Source organism: Manacus candei, unplaced genomic scaffold (genome assembly GCF_025592945.1).
Source record: "Manacus candei isolate 608988 ecotype Guabito, Panama unplaced genomic scaffold, ASM2559294v1 h1tg000016l, whole genome shotgun sequence".
NCBI classification, from domain to species: Eukaryota; Metazoa; Chordata; class Aves; order Passeriformes; family Pipridae; genus Manacus; species Manacus candei.
The window spans coordinates 7,149,916-7,172,547 of NW_026138064.1; the positions used below are offsets into that span (position 1 = coordinate 7,149,916).

Genomic DNA, 22,632 nt, shown 5'->3' on the forward strand with positions numbered 1-22,632 from the left:
AGTGACTCGCCAGAGAAAACTGCTTTTAGATTTTGCATCCTGTAATTAGTTATTTTCCCATCTGTTTAAGAAGTGTTACCATACTAGCATAATCTTACAGTACTTATTCAGGTTAACTCCATACCAAAGAATATAAAGAAATATGATACAGAAAAACTAACTTAATTAAAGCATTTGCTTTCCAAAGGCTCTTATGAAAGGGAATGATGGAAAGCTTACAAAAAGAAAGGTGAAATGTAAGATGAAATGTAGGTATTGCATATACTACATAGGAAATTAATGTTTGTGTGGTTTTTAAGAGCCCAAAACAAAGCAATCCTTTTGTTAAATCTTTAAAGCCAGATCACAATCCCCCTTTCACATTGTTTGCATCTTTTTACTGTGAATTGTTTTAGAATCACAGTTGTGATACATGGGACTCAGATTGTCCTATATCAGTATCTGACTCAATACCTTCTGGACAATTTGTATGCTAATCAGTTTCTCTAATGCACAAGAAATCTAACAGGAATTCTCAGTAAAGGATGAATGTCATGGGGGTTTTTTTGTTTATTTTTTTTATTTTGTTTGCACAAGCTGGAACAGCTCTTCACAATAATGAGGTCTACATTATTTTTTGTGTCTGCATCTGCACCCCTATTAATATTTCAGTTTGAGTCACCAATGGTAAATTTAAATAGCCATAGAATTTTATGGCCATTCTTCTTAATTAGTAAAAGCCCTTTGGCTACACAGATGTTTTACATGAACTCTTGAAAGTAAACCCTGTGGAACGAGAAGTGGGAGCTCTCTCCATTTGCTGATTCCTTTAGGAGAAAGAAAGGTCAAATTCTTGTCAAATATTTTTATTCTAGAGACCAAGGAGACACCATCACACCACCACCACCAATGACTAATATTACTCATTATCAAACAAATGAAATGCACTGTGCCAGGTACAGTAACAAATATTTCAGCCACTACTTCACACTTCCAGAGCAAACTTCTAGTCAAGCTGGGTGCAATAATGAACCTAATGTGAAAGACTTATCTGTACTGCTAAAACGAAGGTTTTGTATCAATTTTGAAATATGCACATTGAAATGATGATATGACAGCATTTAAAACCAAAACAACTATACCCTACAGAATCATATTTCCTTTTTCTCTAACCTGTATCCAGTCATGTAAACAAAGAGTTGAGCCAAACTAAATCAAATAAATTCTCTTATAACCTACTACAGGTTAACAGTTAAATGCCTTTTACTAACCTTTTTTCAAAGAACTTTGAAAGGAATTCCCATCTCACTTTTTTTAGTTCCTACTCGCATATGTGAAGGATCTCTGCCATACTTAGGAGATTTGGGCTTATTTCAAGGAGGGTTTGTTTGGTTTTTTGTTTTTGTTTTTGTTTATTTTTTTAACTGGAGGTTGAGATAAAAAAGAGGAACACAGGAATCATTAAAACAATAATGAAAAGAAATGAGAAACCATCCCAAATCTCCAGGATTTCCTTATTTCTTTGCCTCCTCTAGGACATTTGATTGTTAAGTAAGATACTTCACATTTATGTTTTTTTGCTAATAGTAGTTTAAATATAACTCAGACTGGGAAATAAAAGCCATTTCATAAGTCAAGTTAACCACAAGAGGGAACCCGTGCTATCCAAACAATGACATTTACTTGGCCTGTGGGGAAAAAAGAAGAGTTGACTATAAATTTAATCAAACCATTATTAACTGAGTAATAGCACCTAGTTTACAGCACCTTCTGTAAACAATAAAAGAAATGGAAATCAAATTTAATCAACTGCATTTTGTGGATTCCATACAAGTGAGCTTTAATATTCCTGATTTTTAGTAATGTATCATTGTACAATTACACCTAATAACACATGACTTCTGTGTAGCTGAAAGTGAACAAGTCTGTACAAACCCTGTTAAAATAGAAATTCCTATATTTGGAATTGCAATGGCAAACTCTATTTCTCATCAAGAATTAAAACTCCACGCTACAGAACTGGAGACAGAAATGAGTTTTAACAACACAGGCAACTGAAAACAGAACTCAAGTGGATTTTAATACCAGAAACTTCAGTGAAGATAACAGTTTCAATTGGTATGAATGAAATTATACAGTGTTTCTTGTTAAGTCTTAACATGAAAGGTAAATTTAAGAAAAGATGTCATTGGGAAGTACCCAAGGGATGTGTTACAGAGGTCACACATTACACCATCAGCATCAGGACTGGCAAAATATCCATGTTAGGAGTCAGTGAGAATGGGGATACAAAGACTGCTCTCTCTTGCCTCCATCTTCCAGCGCCTCATAGCTGCTCTCACCAAACTCTTCAACATCACTGGCCCTGACTTGCCCTGCCCTGCCTGCCCTGTCGTCAGACACGCTGGAGTTGGTGCTGCTTCCTAATCTGCCGGGATGGCAGATTAGGCTGGACACAAACACACAGTGTTTACACACCAAATCCATGCCATTAGAAGAAAAATGTGAATTAAGGAAACCAACATTTTCATTAGTTTGGGAAAATTAATTTTAAAAGCTGGTAACCTCACCATTTTAAACTGGCTGTTGGCAGAAATGGCACTGTCTAGCAGTACAGCTCCATTGTGGAAATCCTGACATCAGGACGCAATGTATCACTGACTGCTGCTTGTCAACAGTAATTTGACATGGAAACATCAGCAGATGCTCTCATCTGGACCATTGCAGATTTATATGATTAAACAAGTGTGCGTGTATTTCACGCAAATGTTTGCAGCTACCACATAAAATCTGAATGCTTTCACAGACTTGCTGCCTAGAAGCGGGGAATCACTGTCTTCATTACAGAACCAATGCTCAGTGAGCCACAACACCATCCAGGACTTCTTTCAAGGTGATGGAGAGAGTTCCTCTGTTACAAAGCCCTTCCTGCATTATTTGTGCCCTGAAATTCACATCACTAAACAAAGGCAGTTTGACCACAAAGACAAATCTGCTAATGTGAGAGCAGAGCCATGTAAAAATCTCCATTCCTCAGCAGCTGAGGGCCACCACCACGCTGGAAACACACCTCCTGCTTTTTAACATGCTACAGCAGCCTTAATTTTCACACCAAAGGGTCCAAAGGTTACATACGATCGAGATCTGTGCCTAGATCGTCGGTAGTTTGGATCTGCCTGGGTTTTCCCCTTCTGTCGCCGCAGCACAGCTTCCCACTGAGGAGCTGAGTCAACCATATCATTCTCTTGCCGTAATCTGCAAAGCAAGTACCAGGAGTTTAGTGTGAGGTCTCTGATGCAGGATGCTCTGAGAAGCAATTGGGATTACTTTTTTTCCCCCAAAAAATCCAGCTCCTGCAATGCAATACTTTAACTCTTCGTCTTGCTAAATTTTAATTAATGTTCCTAAATTAAGTTAAAATGTAAGAACTGTATAAAAGAAAACTGACAGATTTGTTGTTTGGAAACAGTGTAAGCCAATAAAGAAATCATCCATTACTTTAAGAACAGGCTCACAACTTGAATCCTTCTTCCCAGCCCAAGCCAAACATCTAGAATTTTTTTCCCTTTTTACAGCCCACCTCATCTACAGCAAGTGGAAGACCGACATCATGATATAAGGTTCTACTACTACAACTTTTTCAAATACTTTGTTGCAGCACACCTTCCTAGGATCCAGAGAAAATCCCCTGATGCTCTTGGTGAGTTCCCACTCAGAAGAGGCAGTCCCTTCATCCTGACCTGCAACAAAGCCCAGGATGAATGCAGATCTCTCATGGCACTCCTTCTGCACCACCCTCTGAAGCTTTGGTCCCTATCTCTGTTTGTGGGCATCTGAACAATATGCTATGCCTTTTATTTTTAATTTGTTTTCCTTTTTTTTTTTTTTAAATACATGAATTCATTATTGGAATGCATTGCAAACTGAACCAAATGTCAAAATCCTATCAACCCAGCACATTGGTTAGCTTGATGTAGTCCTACAATGCCACAATCAGTCAGGACAGCCAGCTTGCCAGTGTTTACAATTCAAAGTTCCACAGATGCTTCTCACAGTTTTGGAGTTGCACATATGAGTGGTGGGATGAAGTTCTAAGGTGGAACAAATGGCTATGCTTGGTCACAGCAGTGAATTTAAAGGGATTTCAAAACAACCCTGGAAAATATCACCTGAAAGTGGATTGTCAGATAGGATGGTACAACTCGCATAGTGAAGAAACCAGAGGAGCTTAACAAAAAAGACTAACAGGTAAAACAAACAAAGAACCCGACAGAGATAAGGGGATTACACTGCAGACATAGGAAATGCAAAGCATGTTATTGCTCTTCACTACAGATGTACTTTTCTCTTTGAGTTTTGAATTGTGTCAGGCTAAACTGGCTACACAGGCTGCTGCTTTTCCTTTAATCAGATCTCTCACATGCATAATAAATTTTGAGCTGGATCTCCAGCTACTATAAACAGCCACAAGTCTATCAAATGGTACAAAGCATCTGGAGAAGACTGCAACCTCAGGTTTTAATTTCTAAGCAAATCTTTTAAAATATGGTAGTCTGGTGACAGGTATTAACATAAACTTCTATCTAAGGATTTAGTAGAGGAACTCACACAGCAACAAGTAATGAATTGTGATTTTTGTCCCAAATAATCCAATTTGTGGAGACAGCAATCATTCCACATGGTATAAACACAACCAACTGCCTCCCACATATAGCAGTCACTTGCACAAAAAGAAAACTTGCAGCTGCCAGACCAGCACTCCTGCTGTGGGTGGTGGGTTTGCCACCTCTCCCAAACACCAGCTCCTAACAGGTCAAGTAGACAGCTGTGCTCTGTAGGAGACACTCAAATGTTTGCCATGAAACAACCCAGAACTACTCCTTCTTCTCAAGAAACCCAGACAGCGCAGCAGAGCATGAGGTCCATACTCCAGCACAGAACACATGATATCCTGCACCTCTGTGCTTGAAACCACACTTCCCACAAATGACCTCTTGCTGAGGAAGTTCCACATCATTTCTGCTCAGGTTCATTCTATTAATCCTGTAGATCAACATCTACTGATGCATGGCAAGCACAGTCCTTAGCAATGCATTTATTTATCCCCAAATACTTCATATTTCTATTTTGCCTCCTTTCTTCTACTTGTTGAACCATACAACAGTGCTCATCACTGGTTTTCATCTCTTCAATTTGAGCAAAATATTGAAAATCTAAATACATAAAGTAACATGGCAGCTATTAAAACAAGCAGCGTCAGCACACTTGAAGTACCACAGCACAACCCTACTACAGAGGAGATATGAAGAAACAAAACATCCCTTTTGCTGATGCAAATAAAGGCACTATGCTCACATTTAACAAGGTAAAGGATGACCAAGGTGACACAATCTCTACAAAAAATACATTATTCAGATACAATTATCAAATTCTAATAATTTGGGGGCAATTTTTTTTAGCTTTTTAGCAATAGAAATGAAAAAAAAAACCTGAAAGAAATTTAACTCAAACACTAAATTTATATTTAAAGATACTTCTGAATAAAAAGTGTTGCCCTTATTCTCAAAGCCCATTACAGCTTTCCTTTCATTTTTTTCACTATTTGATCCCACAAGGGAACACATTGATTTATGCCTATATAGAAATATATTATCCCAGTGACATATTTCACATGTTCCTGGCACGTGAAATAAATCCAGTTGAGATTAATAGCTATCACAGTAACAAATTAGGCACTGTTTGCAGGAAGACTTGATGATAAAATGGAAAGTCCTATGACTATCATCACTCATCTGTTGTCTTATAGATGGGGTTTTTTCTCATTTCAGGTGATATAGTAGCAAGATACATTTATGCAACGAAAAATTCTCTTAAGCAATTCTGAAGACTTGATTCTTGACATGCCATTTAAAATATTTAAGCATAAAGTTGTTTTTCAGATACAATGTACAACAACAAGGGGCTTATAGGGGTTGTGATGGTCAAAGACAGCCTTGGCTACAGAGACCAAGAGATGGTGGAATTCAGGACCCCGAGAGGAGGGCAAAAAGCAAGATCACATCACTGGACTTAAGAAGAGGGGTCTCTGGCCTCTACAAAGATCTCCTTGGACAAGGCCCACAGCATAATGAGGTAAAAGGGGTCCAAGAAAGCTGGTTAATCTTCAAGGATCATCCCCTCCAAGCTCAAAAGCAGCCCTATCCCAGTGAGTCAGAAGTCAGGCAAAAATGCCGGGAGGCCTGCATAGATGAACAAGGAGTTCCTGGCAAAACTCAAACACAAAAAGAAAACCCACAGAGGGCAAAAGCAGGAGTAGGTAATGTAGGAGGAACTGAAGAACAGAACAAGAACTGAGGAACAGAAACATTGTCTGAGCATGTGGAGATGAGGTTAAGAAAGCCAAGCTCAAATGGTATTGAATCCCACCAGAAATGTCAAAGCCAACAGAAGAGCCTGGATGGAAAGCAGCTTTGCAGAGAAGAACCTGAGAGTCCTGGTGGACAGCAAGTTGAACATGAGCCAGCAACACGCTCTTGCAACAAAAAAGCTAAACTGGACCCTGGGCTGCATTGAGCAAATTACTGCCAGCAGATCAAGGGAGGTGATCCTTCCCCCTCTAGTCAGCACTGATGAGGCCACACCGGGAGTTCTGGTCCAGCTGTGGGCTCTCCAGGACAAGACAGACACAGACACAATGGAGAGAGTCCTGCAAAGAGTCACCAAGATGATAGAGGAATCTCTCATGAGGAAAGGCTGAGACAACTGGGGCTGTTCAGCCTGGAAAAGAGGGGGTTCAGGGAGATCTCATCCATGAATATAAACACCTGAAAGCAAGTGCAAAGAGGACAAATCCATGCTCATTTCAGCTGTGCCCAGTGACCAGACGTGATGGGCACACACTGAAACACAGGATCTCCACCTGAACATCAGTAAACTCCTTTTCCCTGTGAGGGTGACCAAGCACTGGCACAGGTTGCTCAGGGAGGTGGTGGAGTTTCCCTCCTTGGAGATACTCAAAAACTATGTGGCAATGGTCCTGGGCACCTGGATCAGGTGGCTGGAGCAGATGATATCCAGAGGTCCCTGCCAGACGCAACTATTCAGTCACTCTGTGATTCTAATCAGATGGATCTTCTAAGTGTAGTCCAGCAGGAAACTATTCTTCAGAGTACATTTTATTATATAAAATAAAATTTTATTTTTATTATGTAAAACTTTATTATGGTTTTCTCCACAAAATAAATTTTGACAACAGCATTAAAAAAGCAAATGCATTTCTTCTATGATTAAAATATGCTCATAATGGGTTTTTCTTCACTTTCTTATGAATATCTGCCTTGGATAAAACATTCATATGATGGAATGAAACCTCAAAGACTGACTGACATCAAGTAAAGAGTTTCTCCCTAACATTTTCCCAGTGTTGTACCTTCAGAAGTTCTTGCTTACATTTCTGTTTTTTTCTGATAATGTGTTTTCTTCTGACAAATAGTTCACAGTGATCTCTTATCATGTGAACAATATATTCTATTCTTCTGTGATCAGAAACAGATTCCTTTGGTTAAGATGAGTACTCACTCATTGCATTCCAATAAAACAAAACAATTTTATTCCTGCTTGAGCCAGGGACCTGATTATTGAACTGGGAAATAAATTATCTATGTGACAGGTAAAACTTGATTACCAGCAGTTGCAAGGCTTATTATAGTGTCCCATTTCACCCTGTTAGGGCTGGCTCACCTCTGCCAACAGGAAAGCTACTCAGTGCCTCTGTCCTTTCAGCTTGTTATATTCCTGCTGTAGCTGCTAACAAAATGCAGGAATTCATTATGACTGTGTGATTTCCTGCACCATTACAAGGCACAAGTCTCAGATTTCCAGTTCGTTTAGTATTTGTTTAATTTAACACTGGTAATGACTTTTTATCTGGTCATATTTTTATATAGTCTGATATTAAGTCATCACCTAAGAAGAAGAGATGTTGCAACATTAACATTTTTACTGTATCTTAATTTCTGAAAATGTGAAAAACTTAGAAAGAATCCACATAAATTGATTTTTTTTCTTTTTAATTTTAAGTGTTTTTCCATGAAGTGAGGAAGGGTTGGTAAAGGTCCTTTTATTCTTCAAAAAATGATTAGCAGTACCTAACCCTTCTCACAATTCAGTCTTTATATTGCAAGAAGTTCTTAAAAACATTCTTGTGATCAGTCTCTAATTTCTTTCACTTGTTTGTGGAGCTCCCTGCACAAAGAGTTTCACTGGATAAAAAAAAAAGCCTGGCAAGAGTGTTCTAAGAGAAAGGAATATAAAATACCATTTAACACTGATCACTGAAACTACACTCAGCATTTCATTCAAACTTCAGCTGGAAAACAAATCTTCCATGCGCACCAGGTTATTGTTAGCCAAATATCTTACAAGACTGTGTTCTAATTTAAGTAAACTGAAAAGAAATCTTATGTCTCAGATATGCTTTATACCAGCCCCTTTGAATATCACAATGATTTTTTTCCTGCAGCACTATTCAGCATAACATTATTACTAAGAGCTTCCAAAGATCTGAAAATCATTTATTACTCACAGTACTGCATGTAAGACAAGAAGAAATTATGGCAGCGCATGCAGTCAGCTTCACAGAAAATTTGCCTTTAACAAACAATTCTTCTTTTGTCCAATTTTAGATTGTGTTTATGCAATATGAAGAAATTCTATGTGCTTTTTAAAAATATATTTTCATAAATAACTCTCCAATGATGTTATCTCCAGTGCAACATGAATGATACAGCTTTAAAGGGAACTTAAAGGAAATCACTTGTTGTGCCATCTTTTTCATATCAGCAACAAAAAAAATAGAATATATAAAACAGGACTTGTTAGCATCACTTGATATGAACTACTATCCTGTTAAAAGTTGACACTGTACACATTTTGGGTTAAGGCCCACACTTCACATTTTGGAAAATAAAATAATTATACAATTAAATGCATGCATTTAAAAACAACTTGAGTTTCAGATCCATTAAACCTATTTTTACTTCTCCTCAAAAGCTTTTTTTCTGTAAATCTGCACTTGAATTTACTTGAATATATATTGAAGTATATGCTGAAAATATCATCAAGATATTATCTGCTTTATTTGCATTTATATTGCAAGTCTTTTGTAAATGTGCCTCATATTTGATTTTGTAATTCATTACTGAGTTCTTTCCAAGTTCTTTCCAGGAGGGCAGGCATTCATTGCACACATCTATGATACCTGTGTTTTGGCAATTATTGTTCTTCTTATTCAGAAAAAGACCTTAAGCTGCCTCTGGAGGACTCCATGAATATAAAACATGTTAGATTCCATCTTTCTAGGTTTATCTGAGAAAAGTCCATCTCCATTTGTTTGTGCTTCATGTCCCCATGTCTAAAGTATATAAAGGTCACCTGTTTCTCTTCTTCCGATGTTCCCTGTTGGAATTTTCTGATTCGCTGCCACTGCTGGTGTTACACCGAGATCGAGATCTGGAGAAGAGAAAAGAAACATCTCAGGATGAAATTATCTACAAACATCAAAATTATTGCAGCGCTAAACAGGGAAAGAGCAACACTGCAACAACATTATGAGAAAAATTAGAATTAAAAGACTCAAGAGGGCTTGTCCATGCCTGCAAGTCATATTATCTGCTTCTCATTAATTAATTGTGAACAACTGCTTCAAAAGTAGTGCACCCAACGTGTAGTGTCAGGTGCGTGCTATTTCGTTTTCAATTATTTCACTGTTTTGGTTTTTTTTTAATTTATTTTATTTTGTCTCTCAGCATTCTTTGTGAATATGCCACAGCAGTATGTTTCTTTGACGTGTGAAATGTTTTATCTTTAAACTGTATGATTCTGGCTCTTTTCTTCTTGCATATTGTGATATAGCCCAACAGAAATGATACAGCAATTCTGGTTTTGCCAGCAAAACAGAAAGCTCACAGATCTGTCTTTTTCTATTCACCACCTCAACTTCCATCTGGCCTCTAGTTAAAGTTCACATTTTTCAAGTGTCAGGCAGTATGGACAAAGCACCACTGTCTTTATAAACACAGACGGTTGAAGTGCACACACAGACTGGTGTGTACCAGCCCAGCTTTGGGATGACCTGATGCACAGCTACAAAAATGGTGCATCATGTGAGGAAAAGAAAATAAAACAGTTACTTCTGTATTATCTCTGACTGCAGAGCTTCAAAGGGTAAGCTGACTTTTATGGTTCTAATTATTACTGAAAAAGACTGGTGGAAAAGGCTGAACTACCTACAGGTAAACTGCTCTCGGTAGAGAGAAAGGCTTGGGAACTACTATCTGAGACCCTTAAATCCTTGATTGCATTTTGGAGCAGACAGACCAGCTGTCAGGGCTTTTGTCCTAGAAACCAGGACGCTGTTATTGTACCACTGGGCTAGGTCCTAAAAACTGGTACTCTCACCAAAACCTGGTTCGGACCATTCGTTCTTTAGTGTGATGATGATCTCTGAATGGTCAGATTTGATGATCTTAGAGATCTTTTCCAACCTAAACAATTCTTTGATTCTATGAGTACCTCCAAAGAAAAACATGTTTCTCTGCTATACTAACAGCCCAGTTAATTAATGCGAAAACTTGACTGATATTAACATGAGCCAGTCTAGAAGGATTTAGAATATCAGAAGTTAGAATTGGTGCTGGTCCATGCAATGGAAAACAGAATGTCTGTTCCTGGCTTTGCTTTTGCTCTTTGGTAAGCCACTTTCATAAGAAGACGGATTAGTCAAACTACAGAATGTCTTAGAATAATAGGACAACTAAAGCCTAGGAAAATCAATTCAACTCAGCTTGTCTGAAGGGAATAAGCTTGGGAAACTGACATTTCCCCAGAGGAGAAGCAGAAACCTCTCCTAATTCCCAAATTTCATGCTCACAATCTAAAGGCACCAAGAGGGTCAGGATAGCTAGGTTCCCAGGTAAAATATACACGTTTCTGACTGAAGCTTAAAGTGGGGATAAAAAAGATGTGTGTAACTATAGAAAATTGTAACCCCAAAGGAAGAAAGAAGATTAAAAGGTGGCGCTGAAAAGATTCACTCCAGCACAATAAAAGAGTTAAGAGCAATAAATGCCTTAGAATTGCAAAAAAAGTATACTTTTCTCCACCCCAATCTTATTGGATATTTAATAAATATTCCACTAATTTCAACATTAATAAGTCATTCAAGAAACAGTGTTCTTTCACACCTCTGGGTCGTTAGCATGATTCTTTTCTTCCACAAGTATTTTCTTACTGTGATTTAAGCAATTTATCCCATAATGTACCAAAGCATCAAAAATCACAGCATGGCAGGCAAAGTGCAAGATAAAACAAACTATTTGATCAAATTCAAGATAAGCCCTTTCTCTAGCTTTTCAGGAATGGAAATCTGATCCACCTTTTGGATACTACATATCAAACTACCTTGTGTTCCCTGTCAGGAAGCACTTGTGAGGAGACAGAAGGGCTGCTGAGCTGTCAGCTGAGTGGCAGCTGCTCACGGTTGCTGTCAGAATATTATCTTTCACTGAATATTAAACACCGGCTTTTACTGAACAAAATACCAAAAACAGAAACAAAGGTGCTTTCCTAAGCCAAATGCAAGAACACATGAGATCATCCTGATCTCTTACAATTACAAAGTACCTTCCATCCTTCATTCCCTTTTTTTTTGGTCATGAAATATATTTAATATTTTGTAGGTAGTATACCTTTATGATCTGATACAAGGAGCAGGAAGGAAGGCATAGTCAGTTTGGCAAGAGACAGCAAATACAGTCCAGGAGAGGGTTTGGGGGGTTGAGGTGTGTTGCAGGATTTGGTATTTCAAAGAAACAGCTGGCAGAGAAAGCTCACATTCTGGTGCAGTCTATTTCTGACTACAATGAGAGTATAGTAGCCAAATTCTGAGGAAGTGGAGAAGGTCTGTTGCAATATACAATAACAAACCTGTGCATTTGTATTGTAATACAGCCAGAACAGCCTTTGGGAAGAGGTCCCTTCTGAGCACTGGGGTTTTTCAACTGAGGTGCTTAACTAAATCTTCTCAGTTTTATGTGCTGGACATCTGTCACAGGACTGCCACTAGCAACTTGTAATGGTAACCTTCTTCAAAAAAATAATCTGTTATCTGATACAATAAATACAAATTATGTAAGCACTTTCTCTGACTTCCTGTGATTGTCCCCGAGATGTTTGTATCTCTGCCAGAGTTCCTTTCCCGTGTTTCAGCAGTGAATCACATCCTGCAAGTGCCTCCCCTCCTTCACAAGTTTCAGCAGTCCCTGACATTGAAATGCACTCCACTGTCTCCTTATTCTGGTAGTGTGAGTAGGAGCACAGGAGCAAGGAGAAGCATAGAACAGTTATGACAGGCTGATATGGCAAAAATCTGTCAAAAACTGAAGCTGTTGAAGGCCACACCTGAATTCACACCATCATTTTGTCTGGAATGTGACAATCAGTCAAGACTGAACAGGGGAGGGGAAAAAAGAAAAGAAAAAAGTCAGAAAAAAATGTGCAAAACCATGAGAAGACAGTGAGGAGTTACATATGCCTTTGCACCTGCTTTTTGTAGGACAATTCATCTCAAATTATAGCATACTTGCTTTCAAATCAGATTAATTAGAAAAGGATAGAGAGGCTGAAAAATTAAAAACAAATCTGCAGTTGTAAAATCTGAAAGGTAAAACTTCTGGAATTGACTTTCGAGTTGCAGACAAGTCTTTAGTAAACCTTCACAAACTGCTTGTTGCATAGTGTAGCAACAACGTGCAAAGGTAGCTTGCAAGACTGAGCTTTGAGGAGGCTATGCCACAGAGCTTTTTAGCTAAAGTAGGATAGGAAAAAAAAATGAAATGGGCATAACACAACAAACCTCTTAAACAATTAAGAAGATGGGGGAGAAGGAAGGAAAGGAGGGGGTGCAGTCAACTAAAATATGATCAGTACCTTAACTATAATTTCACAGCTGCTATAGATCATATATTTACCGTCTCCTTTGCTTTAAGTCTGAATCTTCACCACTGTTTTGATTTTTCCTGCGGCATTAAGGAAGTTTTAATGAAATACCATTGAGTTACTTAATAAAAATACACAAAACCACCCATCTTTAAAAAAACCCCAAAATGTTACCAAGTTTTTTGTTTCCTTTTGTTTGTTTGTTTGTTTTTCAGCACAGAAAATAGGGCATGTGCTTTTTTGAATTTTTCAGGACGCCTCAACAATAAGTTGAGAAGGCATAGTCCCACTGAATCTCTCATTGCAAACCCCTGACTTGCAAGGATAAGCATAGTATACTAGCCTTTAGAGTTTCCTACTGTTTCCAACATAGCAAGTTTGATGTTTTCCTCTTAACTCCAGTAAAAAGTGCACAAACAACACAGCTATTGTTATTAAACAGTTGGAAAAGGAAAGTGCATGAATAAAACCACGATTCAGGAAGACATAATTAAGTTAGAATCTACCTACTATTGTCAGTCTTCACAGTCTCATATATGAGATAAGACTTTTAAAAACATTTTGTCCAAGAGAAAACTTGCTATTGGCATGACTGCCTGTCCACTGACTAGATCAGCCAAATACAAATCCCATATGAAAAAGACTTTGCATCTCAAAAAAATTCCTGTTGCATAGTGCACAAACACTTTTTTTTTCTTGGCATGAGACAGTTTTGCACTGCATATCTCTAGTCCTTTGTTTTTACAAAGCCAAACAAGTACTTCTGACAACTAAGATAGCAATGCATCAGACAACCTGCTGCACTTGACTGGGGTTGAGTTAGTTTTCTTCCCAGTGGCTGGTATGGGGCTATGTTTTGGATTTGTGCTGAACACAGAGTTGATAATACAGAGGTATTTTTGTTATTGCTGAGCAGGGCTTACATAGAGCCAAGACCTTTTCTGTTTTTCATACTGCCATGCTGGCAAGGGGGCTGGGGGTGCATGGGAGGTTGGGAGGAGACACAGTTGGGACAGGTGACCCCAACAGACCAAACTGACATTCCAGACCATATGGCATCATGCTCAGTATATAATATGGGGGCAAGAAGGACATTTGAAGTGATGGTGTTTCTCTTCCCAAGTAACCTTTACATGTGATGGGGCCCTGCTCTCCTGGAGATGGCTGAGCACCTGCCTGCCCATGGCAAGCAGTTAATTAATTCCTTGTTTTGCTTGGCTTGTATGCGCAGCTTTTGCTTTCCCTGTTAAATTGCCTTTATCTCAACCCATGAGTTTTCCAGCTTTTACCCTTCCAGCTCTCTCCCCAGTCATACTGGTGGTGGTGTGAGCGAGGGGCTGCATGGGGTTTGGTTGCTGGCTGGGGTGAAACCACAACAAAATCCATTTGGGAAAGACATTGCTATCAACACCTATGAGGGCTCTGTCCAACAGGATAAATCGACTCTATTGCCTCAGACAGAACTACACTGATGTACCTGAGATCAGTAAGCATACATCGTGAATGAGTTTCTTCCCTCCTGTTTCAGACAACTAATGGCATATAAAAAGGTCTGGAGTAGTTCAGAAACTTGACCAGCATAAAAGCCCCATATCAGACTAGATTTCCTAATCAATACAGCTGTGTTGTCAGAGACCCCTTTGCAAATGTTGGCTTTAAAAGCTAGGTAATCATTTCTGAGGAGATGTAACTCTCAGGTGCTGCTCAGAAGGCAGTCTTAGAAGACTGTAAGGAATGTGGCACAATATCTATGCTTGCTTATACTTCACAATGGATCACAGCAGCAGGGAGGGTGCCTCAGCGATGAAAGCGGCTTCTCAGTAGGACAAATCATCCCAGGTAACACACAGTCTCTAAATACTGCATCACTTCAGAACTGTCCCTGTAATTTGCATTATCAATTGAAAACACACTTACACAGTGGTATTTTTGTTGGCTTCCTCTCTAATGTAAAGTAACACATGGGACTGCTGAAGACAGCCTTATGGCTCATTCATTTAATCCTTGTGCCAGTTAAAGCAAAGCAACGTACTTAAAACACTGCTCTGTGTTGGAAGCTCATTGTCAAGCAAGGGACATCCATCAGTCCTTTTGTTCACCAAGCAAGGACAGCTGCAGCAACTAAAAGGATCTTGTACATGCCAATAATGAAATTTCTCATATTTTTAACATCATTTTCCGAATACTCAGAACAGCACACAAGCAAACAACCTCACTCAGGTTTATTTATTTGACTGGCCCCTCGAATACCCCTTTTCCCAGGACCCAGCTGTGCCTCCAAGAGCTGAACACAGACACACAGGACCTCAAGTTTCTACAGTGAGAAGCTGACAGTAACTAATCCCAGGCTCTTACCTCCTCCGCACTGGTTGCCCAGACTCATTCTCGCTGCCACCTGATGGGTTCCTTCGGTGAGAGTAAGGAAACTTTGGTGATTTGTTGCGGTCATTGGGGGAATTATACAGTCCACTAAGGTTAAAAAGGAAGAGCAAACAGTTTTAAAATTTCCAGGACAAATAGGCCAGCTGAGATCCAGCTTACAAAAACAAGAAGGCCCACACCCACATGTGTACATATTCAGCTATACCTGCTTTTGAGTGTGCGTGTGTGTGTGCTATGTAAATACAGATGGCACTGCTGTCTAGCAGTAAATATGTTTCTCTTGTAAATGTAGGCGAGACCTCTTAGCATTGCCAAGCCAACAGATCTAAGCTTACAAAATGTAGATCCAAGTGTATCCATATTCTTTTAGCATAATAAAATTTCTTTGCTTTATTATGACTTACCCAACTCAGAGCTAGGTATTCAAATGCATCTCTATTCTTTATGTTTTCTGCACCTCTGTTCTTTATGTTTTCTATGTATGAAAACTTCCCATGTTCCTTTCATGACGTATATCTTCATAACAGAGTTGATGCTTAGGAACATGAAATAATTTTAGTTCTGTCTCTCTGCAATTCATCCACACAAACCTCTGCAAAGGGTGTGGAGGTGCTTCAAGCCCAGGTTATGTGCTTTAGCCTAAGTGGGAGCCAATATGTTGGGTAGTTACAAATTACATATAGACTATCAACTGCACGAATAGATCACACTGTGATACCCTCCTACAGAAGTGTAAGGGCCTTTTCCAAGAGTGTAACTGAGCCTGGGATGGAGTATATGTCACTCTGTCATGTCACCTGTCACCAAGGTGGTCTACTGACATTCTGCCACTTTTTGGAGGAAGTATATTAAACTCAACCACATATCTGTATCTAACACCACTTACTCCTTTTCACAACTGTGTGGCAAAAAGATGATAATTCTCACAAAATTCCAACTAATGTATTTTTTTTGCTTTCCTTACAGCCTCTGCCCATCCAAATCGGATACATTCTTCTTCACCTAATTCTGCAGACAGCTGATTACAGCACTGCTCTGCACAGGTGAAAAGTTCCCACAGTTCATCTCAATGAGAATTATTATTAGAAGCTGTCAAAGCCCCTGTGCAACATAGAGTCTGCTTATGTGTCTAAAGCTGCATAGTCCTTTAGAATGCATGGACATGCTAAAACTCAATCCTATCATTCTTTAACTCCTGCAGAATCAAATTTCCTGCTGTCCTGACCGCAATTTAAGCACTGGAGCCAAAATGTGACAAGATGACACCACTTCTTCTTTAAAAATAACCAAACAACAAAAAAAAAGGTCTATCCTATCAAAAGAGTATTTACACACCGCTTTGTCCTTACTCTGAAAACTACTGATGTTTGCAGAAGGAGCACAAAGGGTAAATCATCATGGTGCCCCAAAAGACACCCCTGTGGAAAGCCGCTGGTGATTTTCATTCAGTGATCACCTCCTCCTACACATACTTTCCTCATTTTTATTGCTTATATATCCATGACAGAACCTATCTACTTACATGCAATACAGATTTATGATGACCCCAATAACACACTAATATATTAATATCCTTCAGCCTACAGCTGTGGCATATTTACCATGGTACAATATCCAAGACATCATGCCCTGCCTTACCTCTGTGGACCATTTTCCTCCCATGGAGCACTTGATTTACTTCTTTGGGTTTCTGGACTGTTTTCATTTTTCATCTTTTTAAAGCTAAATAAAAGTGTATATATATATATATATATATATTTTAAACCCACAACATACAATCACATTTTCTCTCACACTGACCTCTTAAAACTAATTTTAAAGGCATTACAGAGACCCATTCTGGCATTTAGTTATTTGTCTGCTGTGTGAAAGAGGGCAAACAGGTGCTATGTTGAAAAATATCTCCTAGAAAGAGAGATCATAAGGGGGGAAAAAAAATGAGCTCTACGAGTTTATAATTATAGTGGCACTGAGTCAGAAAAATGGTCAGTGTTGTCTCAGAATAAACAAGAACAGACATTTAGGCAAGCAGTCTAACAACAAGGCAAACACATGATATGCTCTCACAGTCTTCCACAATATGCAGTTAACAGATTATTGAATCAGAGGCTTTATCTGCTTTTTATTTCACATAGCTGTTGATGATACTTTCTTCCATGGATTTACTTAAACACCCTCTTGAACATTTTTTTAATTTTTGGCATAAATAGTGCCTGGTAGAAGTATGCTCCAATTTAACTGTGGCATAAACAATTATTTAATTTTATTTCAAAACTTCCACCTGGCTCAAAATTTCCACCCTATGTTGCTCACTGTTTCTGTGATTATAGAAAAAAAAAAAGCAGCCCTATGAATGATGATTCTGTAATCACAAATTGAACACCATAGTTCTTTAATATACATTTTTAACAACTATCTAATCTCTTTTCCAAGTGAAAGAATCACAGACTATTTCATCTCTCACAGTATAGGAGTCATCACATACCTCTGATTATCCTTATTCATATTTCTCTACCATTTTTCCAGGTCTACAGTACCTGCTTTACGATGGGAGCAACAAAGGCACGGGGTAGTAACTATTCAAAGAATGACAGACCACAGGCTCATAGTTTCACTGAGTGGCATATTCTTCTCATTCCCTGCCCAGTAAAGCCTTATGTTTTCTTTTGTTTTAACTAACAATGTGAAAGGGCTGACTTCACTGACTGCTGAAAGGTGATGTACCAGGACAGTCAAGGTAGTCACCAGCTTGAGAGATTTATCAGTCTTTGTAACCAGTCTCTCATAATTATAGGAGATGGGGGCAAAACCAGCAGGATACTCCAATTCTTCCTGTACTCCCATAATTCTCACAGTGTCCAGTTTTACAGCTTCTAACCATTAATGGTCCCAGATGGACTGCCACTTCAAATGTTGGAGAATGGTTTTTAGCTGAAGCACGCTTTTGCACCCATGTCCTTGCCAATGGCCATGCATGGTTTTCCTGTATCACCATCTCTCTACAAGAACAAGCAGTTCACTTGATGCAGAACTGGGCAGCCACATTGATTTTCACTAAGGTCTTCAGGAATTATTACTAACAGTAGCCCAGTACAATCATTAATACATCATATCATTACAAAGTGCAACTCAAGCGGAAAAAATAAAAGATTTACAGTTGCTTACTGAGAGGAAAATATAAGCTGGAGTTCTTTGCCCAGAGCAGGAGGTGACAGACTCAGCTTTATGAAGGAATCATGGCTACTTAACTCACTAATCCACTTTTAACCTTAGCCTTTGGTTAATACGGGTCACTGAGTTAATCATTTAATTTTCACATAGTGAACAAAATCTGAAGCTACAATGAGTCAGCAGGAAAAGAAATTAAATTACACCTTATCAGGTAAATCATTTTCTTAATACTGCATCCACTAACCATTGACTCATAGGTGCATACAATCTATTCCCAGGCTCAGAAATATGTGCTTACTACAGACAAAGCAAATAACTCAGGCAAATATGTCTCAGTCCTGTATTGCAAAAAGCAATTGATTTTGCACAGCATGAACTACTGAACAATACTGATATTGAACTCAAAGAAATGTGAACGCTGTTTTCAAATCTTAAAAAAGAGACAGAGAAATTACCTGGGAGGTGAATTTACTGCATTAAATTCCTAGGCCATTATTCATTTGGAGCAGACACACTCTTTACAGATAGAAAGCTAGAGCACGGCAGCTCTTCAGATTGCAATTGCAAAAGGGGTGCAATTGCAAAAGGTACTGAGTTCACTCAAAGTATCTGAAAGGGTTAGGATCTGAATTTCACGTGAGATTACTGTTGTTGGGGGTTTTTTTATGGTTTACTTTGAATTTATACAATTCATGCATGTGCAATCAACAACGTATCTCAACAGTGAATAAGATACAGTTAAACTATGAAAAGTCAGCTTGTGAGAGCTGATTAAAAAGGCTTTGCAAACATGACTGACAATTAATGCAAGAGTTACACAGGATGGAGCAAACTACCAAATTTGCTTTACAAATTTTGTGTTGGCTGTCACATATACTAAGCCCGGCAGACCTGAAAGGTTTTTTACATGGTCAGGCAGAGACACAGGGAAAAACAAACCAAATTCTATAAGAAAAACATCTTCCAACACTTTTATTTTTTTGGTGGAAGTGACTAACACTGTTAAAAACCATGACTCAGTAAGAATTTGCCTATGAATTGCTTTTAGACTGTTAAGGTAAGAAACTAAATCCAGAAACCTTAAAGCTGCCATGTTGAGAGCCCCTTATTTTGTTTCATCTTCTATAGCCTGCCTACCCATTTCTTTTTAACAGTTCATTGGTAAAAATTCATACACAGCATTCGGAGCACAAGCTGTAGTGAAGGGCTCCCATGACTCCCAATATGGTCATCTCTGCACTGCGGAATAATGGTACCTCTTGCTCTGTATCTTTTGCTCTCCTAAAAAATCCCAGAACAACATAATGGTGGGACTGTCAGGATCCTCTGGATATAATCTGGTCTAACTGCCTGCTCCAGCAGGGCCACACAGATTCAATTGTCCAGGACTATTCTCAGACAGCTGTTGAATTTTCTCCAAGAATGGAGATTCCACAACATCTCTGGGTAGCCTGTGCCAGTACTTAGTCATCTTCATAAGGAAAAAAGTGTTTTTTGATATTCATAGAGAACCTCCTGTGTTTCAGTTTGTGCCCATCACCTCTGGCTCTGTCACTGGGCACCACTGGAAAGAGACTGGCTCTGTCCTCTTTATGCCCTCCCTTTATTTAGATACCTCTGTATTGTTTTCTGCTCAGTGGCCTCCCTTCAGCATGAAAATCATAAACTTTCTTTTAACTTATAATCATTATTTTCTAAGAATATTGGATTCAATTTCCCTCAAAATGAGGAAGAAACATACTCTAAAAACACAAAAAAGGGGGGAAAAGAGATATGGATTGTCCTAGTTAGAACAGCTGGGACCAGTTCATCACTGGATGGGTGTAACCCAAACTGTGTATTCTATTGCCTTCCATGCCATTTCCCAGAAACTGTTATCAATAGACCATTTACACCATCTGCCCAGAGCAGCCTGACTCCTCAGGCTATAAACTGGGTGTTAAGAGGCCTGTGAGATAGGAGGATGCTCCTGTCCTCACACCCTTTGTGGAACTCCCTGCCCTGAGGGAGGTACTGAGCATTCCTGCCTGAACTGGAGGATATATAATCTTAGGGTCTTGGAACTTTTTTAACCACTCGTGGGATCCAGAGGAAGACTGCAGACCACTGCTCTCAACCAAACTGCAACCATCACTCTCGACCAGACTGCAACAGCACTCTCATCAAGAGGTTTTCCCCTCTCCTTTTACTTTGGACTCAGGGGACCCAATGGACACCACTCTGTTCATGCTCCAGGGTGCTGGGTTATACATTTGGGTTTTGTGGGTTAAAACCAATTGTTTGTCTGTATAATCGTACTTATTGTATTATTTTATTAAATTGCTATTGTGACTTATAATCTCTCTTTTGAGCTGGGTTTATTTCCCCTGCCGGTTTACCTTTAAATCAGCACAGCTCTTCTTCTGGAGATCAACTGTTCTAAATATTAGGCAATAGAAAACACTATTCACTAAGTATTTTGTCGTAAATATTTTAGACCCTTCTTCAGACGTCAGTCCAGATACCTAGCCTGTGACGCCCATACCTTCATTGCAGAGACAAGTTCAGAGTTACACAGTTAAAAAAAACAAAGAAACAAAAACAAACAAACAAACAAACAAAACCAAAAACAAAACAAAACAAAAAAACCCAACCAACCAAACAAACAAAAAACCATACAAACAAACAAACAAAAACAAAACAAAAAAACCCCCAAAACTGTCAGGGTTACTGAGGATGCAGAGACAGACATTCAGGTAACTAAATAAAAAAGTGAGGTGTTGAGTTTTTGACTCATTCTTTTGTCAGATCACTCTTTTTCTGACTCAGGCAAACAAATTCCACCTAAAATTAATGGTGGGTATATGAACTCCTTTCTGGAACTGAGCCTTACCTCTTGCTTTCAAATATGCCTAATAATTAGAGATGTGCACTTCAGCACTAATAATTAGACACAGCAGACCACACAAATTCAGAGGAGCCCTGGCAAATCACTACTTCTATGGATCAGGAAGAAACGCGCATGAGTTTTGTAGGAATTGAACAGTGTAATGGCTAATCAACTGCCAGATTAACAGCAGTGCTGGAGGAGAGCCCGTGCTAAGCTCCTCCCTGCCCACACACCCCAAGCACAGCTTGCCTAGTTCAGTGACAGAAGACCCCTGCCCTGAGGGCTCTGACAGCCAGCCCACAGCTCTCAGGCGAGGGACTAGTAGGACTATCCTGACCAGTGCCCTTTGGGTCATTAACAGTTTTTTTCCTATTTAAACCCAGAACTGTCTGCCTTCCCATTAACTTGTGCTGATTTACAGTTTCCAAACCCTGTGTCTCTTGAAATCCCTGTTCCACACTCATCAGAAGATCAGGGTTTTACAAAATCAATTACTGGGCAACACCTTCTGACCTTTGACAGCAGATCAGATGGTACTGAACTCAAGGGCAGGATAAACTGTTACTAAATATTACTAAAAGTGTTCCTCTATCCAATGCAATATGAAATCTCTTAAAAGCTGTAAGGAAATGCTGGTATACACACCTTTTCACTGGAGAAGGTGCAATAATTTTGGTGGTTCCTTCATTTTCCCCATTTGTTGTAATCTGGCTCATGTTTTTAGAACCTGAAAAAAGAGCCAAAAACAGAACAGTCCTGTAGCATAAATGCTTGCACATCTATTCAGCATAACAACATACTGAACACAGGGCAGCATGAGAAATAAAATGACACACAAGATATCTGGTGTATGCTCTACTTGCTAAGGGTGTATAAGGATCACACTTTTGTGTCTCATCCTTAATTTTAATGGTACCAGATCACAAGAAAGTTTAACATGGAGTGTATTCATTACTCTTCCACATAAGACAAAGTGTGAAGATGTTGCTCTCAAAGGGATATTACATCATAGCCAACAGAAAGGAATTCCTTGCTCAGTCAACAATGAGAAGAAAGGTGTGAAGAGAGCACCTACTGGAGCTATGATGTCACTTCCCAGTAATTCTTCCTCTGACCTCTAAAAGCGGAAAAATGTCTACAGCCAAAAATCACAAATAAATAAATATAAAGCAGATAAGAACAGGAAGCAGAAACTTCCAACCTTTAAGGAAGGTACTGCTAATGAAGTGAAAATG

General features: G+C 38.9%; 1 protein-coding gene across 6 annotated transcripts in view; it reads right to left on the bottom strand.

Annotated features, from left to right (window-relative positions):
- EPB41L4A (erythrocyte membrane protein band 4.1 like 4A) overlaps positions 1–22,632 on the bottom strand; it is a 130,695-nt gene that overhangs the window by 10,785 nt on the left and 97,278 nt on the right. For 3 of the 6 annotated variants that reach the window (XM_051782611.1, XM_051782609.1, XM_051782607.1), the window contains 6 exons: positions 22,043–22,124; positions 16,996–17,079; positions 15,331–15,444; positions 13,008–13,055; positions 9,412–9,489; positions 3,115–3,234 (listed from right to left, as the gene is read on the bottom strand). In XM_051782611.1, the coding sequence (XP_051638571.1) occupies positions 3,115–3,234; positions 9,412–9,489; positions 13,008–13,055; positions 15,331–15,444; positions 16,996–17,079; positions 22,043–22,124 (526 nt within the window). The remainder of the gene's footprint in view (positions 1–3,114; positions 3,235–9,411; positions 9,490–13,007; positions 13,056–15,330; positions 15,445–16,995; positions 17,080–22,042; positions 22,125–22,632) is intronic. The other 3 variants (XM_051782612.1, XM_051782610.1, XM_051782613.1) reach the window with 2 other exon arrangements.